We start from the raw sequence: 12601 nt of genomic DNA, 5'->3' as shown, positions 1-12601 counted from the left end.
AATAAGATTCCTTCATGAGCTCTGTGACAATATGACAGAGATATTTCTAAAGGCAGATCAGAATAGTTTATTACATAACAAAGATGATATTGATTAAATGCATGCACTTAGCCATGCAAATAATGAACATACTAGTGTGTTATATAAAGACATATAAATTATACAAATACAAGTATGCCCACGGGTAGAATATCGAGCCCACCAGCATCATTGACCTCTAAGTGCGACCTTAACCTTGGACCTAGGGACCTGCTTCTTACGCATGACACTCCGTCTTATAATGATGAACATTCATGCCAAGTTACATCAAAATCGTACCATGCATGAAGGAGAAATTCTTCGGACAAACTTCAATTTGACCTTTGAGATAGGAACATGGGGTTTGCGCATGACATGCCTTCTCATTAAGTTAAACATTAATGCGAAATATAAACAAGATTGGTCCATGCATGTCAAAGTTATGGTCCGGACAAAATTGGACGGACGTACGCACGCATATACACCGAAAGTGGCGACTATATCGAGCTCACCGCAAGCGTGCTCGACAACAAACCATCAAAGAAAGAAACAAAAATACGGAAGAAAACGAATAGGAAAAACAAAAAAATCTAAAAAAAAAACAACCCTCGTGAGGATTCGAACCCACAAAACGATCCGCTTACACCCAATTATTGTCTGCATTTTACCCAACTGAGCTATGTTGCCATATACTAAGTGGATATTTGAAATGAAAGAAATACTAATAATTGCGTGTCAAGTAATGTGCAAGCATAATGAATGGTTATTTCATCAGTTATCATGAATTAGACTCGTCCTCGCGTTTCGGCGGGAATCACGTTATCATTGGGGATTAGTAGCCTGTTTTTGGACCCTTAAACGAGACAAAACAACTAATTGTGGAGAATTCTGTAAACGTTTGGCTCTGCATGTTTTTGGGATAGTGCTATACCCAAATAAATCTTGTTCAAGTTCTTTTTTGTTGCAAACTTGTACTTCAAGCAATTTCTGTTGCAAACTTTTTCTGAAAAAGTAGTGTCCAACTACATTTGTATCAGAGAATGTTTTGTTGTGCAACTCGTGTACATTTCTTTTCTGTTTAGGGTCGTACATTTTATAGCATCAAATAGCCCTTTGATGTTTTAATATAACTGTTGATAAAAAAAAACCTTATCATGTTTTCATGAAACCTGGTAGGATTAGGGTTAGTGTTCATTCATAATTTTAACATCTTCCCTGTTTATAGATTCAGCTGTCTAGATTGCAAGCAGCAAAAAAAAACTTTCGGAGACTATTGTGTATAGAAGCATTTTGTCTTTTGGATCTTGTCCATCTATACACGCTATACAGGTAACGACTTTAACATGCAGTTGTTTTCTTTCAGATCTTTTCAGGTCTAAATGCCATGATCATCAGACGCTATTATGACCCGAGAGCATGAACATGAATCTTCATTAGTTGAACAAACTACGCTAACACGTATATCAGAAATGACCGTTAGGTAAGTGTTACTGGTATCAAAGACAATTTATGAAATTTCGTAAGCCTATTCTTATTTTCTATTCCTTTTCTGAACCAACACTTTTAGCAACCTGAAGGCAGATACATTTTTGCGTAATATTATAGTACACACAAGCAATGTTGGTTACCAACCAGTAATGAAAAGTAAATTAATTGCAGTGCCATAATACAGAAGACATATAAGTATTGCTACAGAAATGAATGGCAAGGACCAACATAAATGCCGTTTACTTGCAAAATTTATCTTGTTAGAAACAAAACAAAAGCGTCAAGTGAAACAGTGTATAATGTTGAATTTTCCATTCTTTATATTGTATATTGTTAATTTTGCATTTACATTGCAATATATTACACAAATTACCAGTGATACTTTTTATTGCAGAGATCACGAGTTTAACCGAGGGAAAGGAATCATACAAAAGTATAGAACATTAAGAAAATTGAATGATATACCAAGGGGTGTTCGGCCAGTTAAGTCACTTTACAGAGTTGATGAGTCCACTAAGACTATATTTTGAGCGAACTCACAAATTAAAATACAGCGCAACAGTTACGCTGTATACAGTGGATTGAAATTGATAAACTATAACAACAAAAATGTTCGGCTGAGATTAAATCCGTCTTCTCTGAAAATAAACAAACATAATTATGATGTTATCTGTTGATTGCCACCACAAATTTAAATGCCAAATCTACTGTTTTCAATTTTGCCTTAATAAAATTGCTTGTGTCCAAGATTACATCTTTTTGGATACCGTGCAACTTGGATTTTGCCTTTTCCGAAGTTGTTTGTGGTATGTCTTTCTGTTTAAAACCATTCAATTTTCCAACCAGAAACTTTAAACGACAAAATTAAGCACGTGACAAAATGATAAGAATTACATTCATGTTTCAGCAGATGTTACACTGTAACATAGATGAGTTAAACATTTTATTTCAGTTTTACTCTCATTGTACATCGTCCATGTGTTTTAGTGTTAGTATTGAATTATTTATTGTTTTGATACACAGTAGTATGACTTATAAGATATTCAAAGACGACTATTTATGTTTCAGAAACAAAATATGAACTATGCCGCATGTCCGTAAAGGGGTATTTTACATGTATCTTATCACCAATATTGTTTCGTATTATGATCATGTTATATCGACACAAGATTGTGCAGGTGGATAAACAACTATTATAACTTCTAATGAGCTCAAAACATTTTGCATCATAATCATATCTTAAGACTGGGATATATTTTTGTACAATTAATCTAGAAATGTAACATAAAGCGTACATTTATGTCATTATGTTATTACATCACTGTTGTATATAAATGTGTTGTGTTTTTTTTTCTATCAAAACTACCTGTACTAATATTTTACGAAAAACAGTTTTTATGAACAAATCATATATCCTGGTAGTTTGTTGTTTCATGTGACGACAAATGCGTTGAATCAAAGACCGTGAACGGGGTTTCTTTTCGCAAATACCACATTCCAGAGGAGAATTCCCATCGCTGTCGCAGTCTTGCGTTTTTACCTGAAAAATAAATTGAACAAGGAAATACAATACTGTAGATTTCAGATCGATTGAAATTAAAAATAAGTTTGCTATATATTAGTTCGATTATGATATTTCTTTTATGTAAAATATCTTTAACAAATTTTCTGTCAGTTATAAATACAGGTCAATGGAGATGGGAACTTAGAATTTGGACTAAAAATTCAGACGAGAACTTGTCAGATTATCCGGTTTGCATTAAGTAATTCTTTGGCAAGTGAACACCATAGCAAAACCGGCTACATCGTATTATTTCACTGATCTTCCAAAATCACAAAAAGCTATAAATAAGTCTCTGTTTTGTGCCCAAAAGTCGTTATACGTGATTAGAAATAGAAATCTGAAATTTCGCGCTATCTGTTGCAACTTTGAGGAAATTTATGATTTGCCTCTTCAACGAGTTGCACAATAAACATTCACGGAGAGATGGACATTTTTTTAGAAAAAAGTTTGCAACAGAAATTGCTTGAAGTACAAGTTTGCAACAAAAAAGAGCTTGAACAAGATTTATTTGGGTATAGCACTATCCCGAAAACATGCAGAGCCAAACGTTTACAGAATTCTTCACAATTAGTTGTTTTGTCTCGTTTAAGGGTCCAAAACAGGCTAGTTTAATTATTAGAGTGTTAAAAACGGCAAGAAACGACACAATTCAAATTTCAAAACATGGACATGACCATTTTATAACTTCAATAACTTCGAGAATTTAAAATCTACAACCCTGAAACGCAAAACCGAGTGTGACGTAGACATAGAACTGATGCATGCACATATTCATAGAGTTCAAAGTACCGTTGAAACCCACTTACCTGATAAAAAAGCAAGCGAACACGCGATGATTTCAGAAAATATCCGCCATTTTGTAAGTTTGCGACCGTTTCGCTCGCTTGAACCAAGTGTGCAACCACTTCACGTCCTGCCCCTTGTACAGAGTCTCATTTGAACTCATTCCTCGCAAAGGAGAACACATGGTCGTTTTCAAGGTTTGTATAAAACTAAATAAAATTATACAGCCTTCAACGATGTAATTGAAAGATAAATTTCATACCATATTTTAATCTGATACACTTGAAATTGTTTGTACAGTAGTCTTTTAGTGTGCATTAAATTTGAATTTGTTTGATCTTAATTAGAATAAAACCACAAATCTTCAGATACGCTTCTAAATTAAATACTAGTAAGTGGTATCACAAGTACTTTTTATCTGTGTTTTCAATGATAATTGGCGCTTTATGATTCAATAAATACGATTTTATTTATTTCAGGGCAAGGCCTCCAGCCGCCAGGATGTTTATGCTAGATCTGTTGTGGTGAAGGGTTTTAGATATTACTGTGGAAACACTCAGGACTGTAAGATGTATGCGTTATGCAGCGAACAAGGCCGGATTGTTGCGGAACGTTTTAACAAACTTCTAGATAAAACTTCATGCAAGGTAAGACCTACTATAGTACCATACATACTGTTACCTGACCTGAAGTCTTCTTCATATTAAATACAGAATTTGTTCAGAAAAGTCTTTTATGACATATACTTTGACTTTTCAGGGTCTTTTTCAAGTTCAAACTTCAAACTCCATTTTTGAAAAGAAATTTTCGAGTTAACACTTCTGTAATGATAAAAATCTATCATATCAAATTAAAATTTTCAGATACGTTTTGTTGTGCCAGCTGTTACAGAAATTGATCAAAGAGCAACTTTAACCCACAAGAAGAAGTGGGAGAAAGATGAAGCGGTGGTGTTTGAAGAAAAGCTTAAAGGGGAATTTACTACATTTATTGACAAAAGGTGCAACACGTCCGCAAATTGTGATTTAATTTTGGAGGCTTTTTGCCATTTTTCGTTACACGCATCCGGAGGGAGTTTTGTCATTTGTGGTCTCAAAGGCGTTCAGAGAAAGGACACATCTGAAGTTATTCTTACTAATCCGACCATACATTCACGGGAGGGTAGATTTGGCACAAAAGACAAGCGAGACGCTTGAATTCAAGACTTCAGTAATAATCATACATGTAATAAGTTCTGTCGCATGTTTGTGAATAAATTAGCTTGTGAATTCGACAAAGCATCTGACGAGTGTTGAATAGGATTGAAGTTAGTTCTCACCTTAACAGAAAGGAAACACCATTTCCGAGCGGGGGATACTTGATCCTGCCACAGTAAAATGCCAACATAACGTCCCAGTGCCGTCGGAGAAGATATTCTGTGTTGTGGGCAAGCACACAAGGTTTGTGGAGGCACTGTCATTCATGGAGGTACAAGAAACTGAACTGGTGAGAGAATTGTCAAATAAGTGCCTTCGATAGCGTTCAGGCTGCTGAAAACCCAAAATTATTCCATTTGCTGGAATGTTCGCTGTTGTGACTGTTATATTAACAGGTTGGAGGAGCAAAACGGGTCAAATGATTACAGAAACGTTGTAACATATACAATATTATTAGTGTTCCCATTGTTTTGAGAGTCAAAGGGCTAAAATATATTCCTAAAGGAAAAATGTCCTATATTCTTTCTAGCGGAAATATCATATATAGGCGAAATCGATGCAAGCTATATTCGTGCATTCTTAGCAATATCCATTTAAGTCTGGTTTCCCATGACTCGTTTGTTCAGGAAACAGACAATGACTCTATTGACTCAAGCGACCTTTGACGCAGTTGTTAGTTGACTTCCAGTATACGAGCGGTCTGACCGAGTAAAAACAACAACAACATTAATCTAACCTACAAATGTAATACAAACTCAGTGATTATAAATGATAATATTAAACGATATTAAAATACCTGTTCTTGAAAATCAATGTTAAGAGAGAAATCTATATCTGCTTTTTCTTGTGTTATGTTTCAAATTATGAAATAAATACCAACGCGTATTCGTCTAATACTAGTATGCATTTTGACAGACTTGATAATTTCTTTTATACTTTATGAAATATCCAAAGTTGTATAAATAGAATGTTTACAAAATGACACGCTCTAGTTTCATTACAACGATAGTAACTGACACAGTGTACACACTGCTAACATGTGAAAACACATCAGTTTTATCGGTTTTCTCTCATTTATTACAGGCATCCCGAAATAAACATGCGATAACTTAAAAATAAACTTCCGTCACCACATTTCAAGGATTGTCTCAAAGCTTTAAGTAAATATTTTGGACATCGCTATAAAATGTTGATAAATGAATTATGGGTTCCTAGTCGCTGTTAATATTGATAAAAAGCCGCAATCCACAATTTTAACATATCCGAAACATTGCGGAATGATACCAATTTCACTTAGGCGTAAAAAAATTGTTTGTTTCCGGTATCCTGACCTACCCTAAATTTTTTGGCCCGACCCTAAATGTTTTTATGGCCTTGGAGAATTTTTTTTCAACTTTTTTTAGCAAAGAGTTGCAAAACTGCACTTTCTATACTTTAAACATTGTCAGTGATGTTAGAAATGAACTTACTGATGCTCTAAAGGCATAGCCCCCTTATTTGTATTAATTTTTTGACATAAAAATAATTTCCGAAAAGTCTGCATTAATAAAAAAAAAAGTCAAAAAAAAAAAAAAAAAAAAATCCCACCTACCTACCCTATTTTTTAGCATATTACCGAAAATAAATAATTTTTGTTTTAGGCCTCAGGTAATGGTTACTTTTTACTAATCTCTTTAAATGAAAATCACCAAGTTAGTAAATCCATATACTATTTAAAGGCACTGACCTCAAGATCGTATATGACAATAAAAAAAGAAATATTTTAGATATTAGGAATTTATTGCTATACATTGTATGGAGGCTTTGAAACTTAGTTACTGACAGATTATACGTTATGGAAACACATGAGAATCAATTGATTTTTACTAATTTTCCATTCAAAATTGAAACGCGTTTGTAACGGGGTACTGAAGATAACCTGCCTTTATATTTAACGATCATTAACGGCCGCGGCGGCTAGAGTTTCGCTTTTTAAAAGATTGTTTATAATATGACGAAACTTCAATTTTTAAGAGGTGTGCATGCAATAACAGAGACATGCTCATGGTGAAGAAATCTTACATAATAAAACTATTGGACGTATACTTGTACGTCTGTTGGTTTTCTAGATGATCGATGTCCGAATTAAAAAAATGAACTGACTAACACAAATGAAGGCTTTAGAGTATATTGTAGAGGGTATTAAAGTCTTCCTGAATTATTTCTTAAAATTCGGCAACAAAACCTTACCATATATTTAGAACGTTAATGAGTTATTGATATTGGATACGTTTTGATTTGCACCTAATTCTTACCAGTTTTTTTTTGTGAATTATAAATTATTATGAATATTCTTTTATGCTATCTACAAATGTTTGAACAACCCTTTCTGATCATAATACCCTGGACAAAACATGACTGAGCATGCGTAATGACATTGCGTTTCCCTGCCATTATCAATCCTTGTTATCTTGATAGGCATGTTGATACTTTCGTATTTTTTAAACTTCCGTATGAAAATTGAAAACACACGTTACAGTTTGTCTATACAAAATGAATTTTAGTTCCGTGGAACGATCGCATCAACAATTCTATCTAAGAGAAAACTATAAAATAAAATTCACTTGCATGTACAGAAAAAAAAGAGATTTTTTTTCAGTTATTGTGTAGCTGATCAATAACAGCAAACGGCCAATAAACGTATTTCAAACAATACTTTGCCTAAATATGACTCGACCTGTTTAATGCATGGCCCTCTACTGGGGTTTGGGCTTTTTCTTTTCTAGTATTTATCAGATATAATAGCAGTTCATTTGCACTTTAACTATCAGGATACCTTCATTTATATTCTATTCACATTATTTTAGAATACATTGTTCCGTTGAACCTAAAGTTTGATGTTATAAACTAAAAGTGCAAAATGCATACAGTCTGAAAAAAAATGACTACACTGAATAATGTCAAGACATTTTATGGTCGTATTGGTCCTGTTTTCTCGTGATTTCACTGTTGTTTTTGTGTGTCAGCGTGCGTGCGTACGTGTGTGTATGTATGTGTGTTTTATTTTTATTTTTCATATCGGCCCAGACTTTCTCATATTGGCTCAACTGAGTTTCTGTTTTACATGAAATACACAATTAATGCATCAAGTATTACATAACTGGATGATAATATGAGCCGCGCCAGGAAATAAACCAATATAGTGGCCTTGCGACCAGCCTGGATCCAGACCAGCCTTTTAAAGCCTATTGTAATTAGAGAAACCGTTAGCGAACAGCATGGATCCTGACCAGACTGCACGGATGCGTAGGTTGGTCTGGATCCATGCTGGTCGCAAAGCCACTATGGTGAGGCATATATGAAGCACTCCTCTCCCTAGCACTCCTCTCCCTTAAGTGTATGTTTCTGACACATTCATTCCAAGAGTACAGGTAATAAGTACACGCAGCTATCGCATCCGAGCGCATAGTATCTTATTTGTTCTATTTTCATTCAATGGCTGAGTAACTATCTTAAACCAGATAGGTGAATGAAAATAGAACACTATTTTAACACGGATCATTGTATATATTTTACGATTTCTCGTATTCTATTCAAGTTAAAAAGGGGTTTCCCAGATACGCAAAAATATAGCATTAAGTCATTCGAATGTTGACTGAAATGTATGTGGAAAATAACTGAAAAAGGGATGACGAGTGTATGTCCAAAGCAATTAATTGGTAAATTCTAGATACACAAATGAGACACAGCATTAACAATTTAATTTTGTATCTTTTTATCTGACAATATCTTGTTGTGTTTTAGATACAAAAAAACAAAACAACAAAAAACCAACAAAAAAACCCAAAAAAACCCCCACAAACCTTGTCGTAAAATGATTACGTTACGTATGACTCGTGAACGTACACGACTAGTGTTTGAGAAAATTTAATTTTACTAGGCAAAGTATACAAGTTAATGCCTGTTTATAGAAACAAGTACTTTATTGCAAAATGTTTTATTATATTCAACATTGTACTTTTCATAGATTATAGTTTCACTTTCTCGGAATTTTTCACTTGATAAAATTTTTCGTGGAATAAAACATTAAAATAGAACAAATACCCGTTGTAACGTTGCTTTTTTTACTCGTGTATCAAACTTCCTTGTGACCGGCGGAGCACGCACACACTTGCATAAAGTTGAAGGTATTCGATTGATTTATCAGCTTTCAGTTACAGTGCAACTTGGAGAGAGCAACGCCACATGCGAGGCTGTTGCCATGGCAATGAGAGCTTGATTTTATTACAAAAATCTGTTGCACTTGGAGCATAAATATCTGTGTTGTCGAATGTAGAGCAGAAGATGCTCCGTGGCTGGGTGGTCTATTTCGATGCCCCATCCCCCTCACATATAGGGTCTATGGGTCTGAAACCTCGGTTGATATGTAGAACTTTTCCCTGTTAGGAAGCCATCCAGCTGGCTAACACAAGATAGGTGGTTCTACCAAGATGCCAGTCATTGCCTCAGATATGATGGCTAGTTTCATCCGAGTCGTGCTGTCGTTTAGGCGCCCAGCCAGAACTACACGACAGTACGATAAACATTTTTGTCGTGTTGGCGCCCCGTCTGGATACGACACTACGAGGACATGGAAAATCATTTTGTTGTTGTTTCGTATTCTAGTTGATTGCGCAGTTAAATTATATGAAGTTCCAGTAATTGAGGTAAACGAAAGTAAGTACCCTTCTAAGGCAAGATCTATCCTTTTTTTATTCAATGCGGTATAACGAACCAAGTTATTTTCCATTGTAATCATGGTGGATGATATGAAGGCGGCCCTTCTGCGCGTGTCATATGGAAGGCAAAAACAACGACAAAATAATTTGTCGTGTCCTCGTGCCCCCGCCTGCAAGGACAGAACAAACTAGTGTGCCAGCACGACAGAAAAATATGTCGTTTCGACGCTCACGAATGTCATGTCCCGTGCTGGTGGTGCCGCCAACATGACAAAAACTACTTATTAAGCTGTCGAGTTGTCGTTCTGGCGGGGCTGCACACACGACAACATGACATGACAGAAACGAACATCATACTCAATGTCCAGAGGAACATTAAACTCCTTCATCCACAAATTGCTGTAGAGGTGTCGCTAAATTGTTTATGGCAGTTCATTGTTTGGCCGGATGTAGCATCTATACCTTTTAGAAGAGCAGATACCTTCCCAAAAGGCCAGATTTTTTTTTATCGGTACGAGAAATGTTCAATTTATAACTGAACTCTTTGAGATTTAAATCTCCATGAGGCATGCTGGAGAATTTTGGAAATTGTGCTTTGCACCGATGTCTGCATTAGATTACGTTAACAATTATGCAAAAGCCCCTAAATTCGACAGAAGTAAGTTGTATGCGCGAAAATAGGTGAAAAATTAGAGGGCTTAGATTATAGTACTTAGGTTTTTAAAGACTAAATCTTCATATAAAAGTAAGAAAATTCTTTAACCAGATTACCAAATATCCGTGACATAATTGAATTAAAATACAATATTAGTATATATATATTGACGGAATTTAGGAGTCATTTCAAAATCGACATACTGCGGGCAACACCTACAGATACTTTAAGTATATCGCTGACATAAATACTATTGTAATCTCGATTACGAGTTTCTTACGCAGCTTTTAACTATGGTATCTTCAAACACTAGGATAGAAAGTTACAAATTAATGTATGGTTCATCAGCCTAGCACTACACAGATCAACAAACAAAGCAAAAGTTTCTGAAGGCTATACTGTGCAGTCAGGAAACGCTTTCTTATTTCGGATGTGACAGAAATGTTCAGGGTGGCCAACGCACGTGACTTTTTGACACATTACACACGGGGGAAATCAATCGATACATGTAACATTTTTGTTTGTAATTTTCTTGTTATTTGATAGATTTGAATAAAACAAAAGCGCTGAAGACAGAAAAAAAAGTGAATTACTTGGCACAAAACGTCCGCCACTCTTAACCAATACTTTCTTGGAACACTTCGCCCAAATTCCAGTGTGTACGTTATCTACACATTTGGTCAGAGAAAAAAAAAGTGTTTGAGAAATGTATCAAGAATTCTGGCAGATGATTTGCAGCGAAGAAGAAAAAGCACCCATATTTCTTTCGTCGATGGTTTTTATTTTATTAAAATCTGTCAAGTAACAAGAATATTATAAGCAAAAACTGTTACCTGAATCTAGCGATTTTTCCCCTCTAAGTATTATACCGAAAGGTCACGTGGGTTGGCCGATGATGCTCTACTTAAGCTTTTCAAGGTGAAACCTACAGACATGGGCGGTTGCGCTTTGTAATAAAAGCTGTCAATGACAGTTTCAAAGCTTGAGAATGTATAACTTATGCTGGGATTTGGATTTAAGACAATACTAAAATTCATTTTTTTATTTATCAAAGAGCTAAGGTTCATAACCTTTTAGGGCAAATTACATACACTCGGTTTTCAATGGATTTTGCTACACTATTTCGTGTTCCAACACAATAACGCATCAAGCCGTATATGTAAGCGGATATTGAACTAACTAGGTCTTGAATCACAAGGAATGGATTCCAAAGTCATTGTAAGCAGCCATTAAAGCCCATGGCGTACAAGTGCAGAAGTGTTCTGTAAATTCCAGAATTGATTTTAAATTGATCTTAAGGACTGACCAATGAACTATTAATACATCTTGATTTAAACGTCGCAGAATGACATACTGCTGTAGCAGATATCCTTTCCACGCCTGTAACGTAATAAAACGTATTAGCGTCTGATGTCCCTTTCACCTCTCCGTAGAGCCAATATTTATAAAAGAAATTCATTTTGAAACTATTTCTGGAATGACTAAGTTTGCAGCTCTCAAATACGGAAATATCTAACATCCGAGGCATATACTGACATTTTTAGACAAAAAGTTTATCGAAGTTCCAAAATTCACCAATTACGGACCCCTGTGGGATTTGTGTTTATTCCGACATGTCGTGATAATATAAGCTGTTTCTATATATATTTTAGAGATAAACAGTTTTACGTGATATAAATTTACATCTATGACAGATCAAAAATAGATTTTATGTTTTAGCAAAATATAGTCATAAATTGTGAGCGGCTCATAAAATGTGAAATGGCTTGTTTCGGGATTTTTCCATTCACTAGATTCCATTTGTGGAGACCTGTAATTATGGCGACCTGTAATACATACTGCTTGTTGAAGGGAGGCAACACAGCAATATCCATTTAACTAAATGACACAATGATATGCATCTTAGTTTTATAATTTACATAAATCTGCAACATAGATTTCATTAGCTTATTTATACGTCAGTGGTAACATCTATAAAATTTATTTCTTTAGTGCTTGCGGGCTAAAACACATAGTTTAACAGCAGGAAGGCATTTGATTAAGGTTGCAAATAGTGCTGCGGTTGACCAGACTTCTTTAAATAGACTGTCTTCCCTACTGTAACACTGTCTGACAAAGTAAACAGAGATCATGTGTTTGAGCACCTGTTAACAGACTAAGACTTACTAACATTGGGGTAAGAGGCCCGTGTATGAGTGGT

The 12601-nt window shown here is 35.1% G+C and overlaps 1 protein-coding gene and 1 long non-coding RNA gene across 2 annotated transcripts; one reads left to right on the top strand and one right to left on the bottom strand.

Moving 5' to 3' along the window:
- Positions 1-2917: 2917 nt before the first annotated feature.
- Positions 2918-5299, bottom strand: LOC128557648 (uncharacterized). Its single transcript, XR_008371292.1, has 3 exons — positions 5172-5299; positions 3877-4062; positions 2918-3046 (listed from the first exon to the last, which is right to left on the bottom strand). It is a non-coding gene; the product is annotated as an uncharacterized LOC128557648 (long non-coding RNA).
- On the top strand, positions 3917-6031 carry LOC123549400 (uncharacterized). The gene is made up of 3 exons (XM_045337447.2): positions 3917-4050; positions 4333-4500; positions 4717-6031. Exons 1-3 carry the CDS (start codon positions 4036-4038, stop codon positions 5047-5049), a joined length of 516 nt encoding a protein of 171 aa, XP_045193382.1. The 5' UTR covers positions 3917-4035; the 3' UTR covers positions 5050-6031.
- The last annotated feature ends 6570 nt before the right edge of the window (positions 6032-12601 follow it).

Source organism: Mercenaria mercenaria, chromosome 6, assembly GCF_021730395.1.
Source record: "Mercenaria mercenaria strain notata chromosome 6, MADL_Memer_1, whole genome shotgun sequence".
Taxonomy (NCBI): domain Eukaryota; kingdom Metazoa; phylum Mollusca; class Bivalvia; order Venerida; family Veneridae; genus Mercenaria; species Mercenaria mercenaria.
The sequence above is the reverse complement of the archived record's forward strand: the minus strand, read 5'-3'. Positions and strand labels throughout refer to the sequence as shown.

Excerpts from the sequence above, each read along its gene's own strand:
- LOC123549400 (XM_045337447.2), top strand. Across the intron at positions 4,501-4,716 it reads TAGATAAAACTTCATGCAAG|ATACGTTTTGTTGTGCCAGC; the intron begins GTAAGACCTACT and ends TAAAATTTTCAG.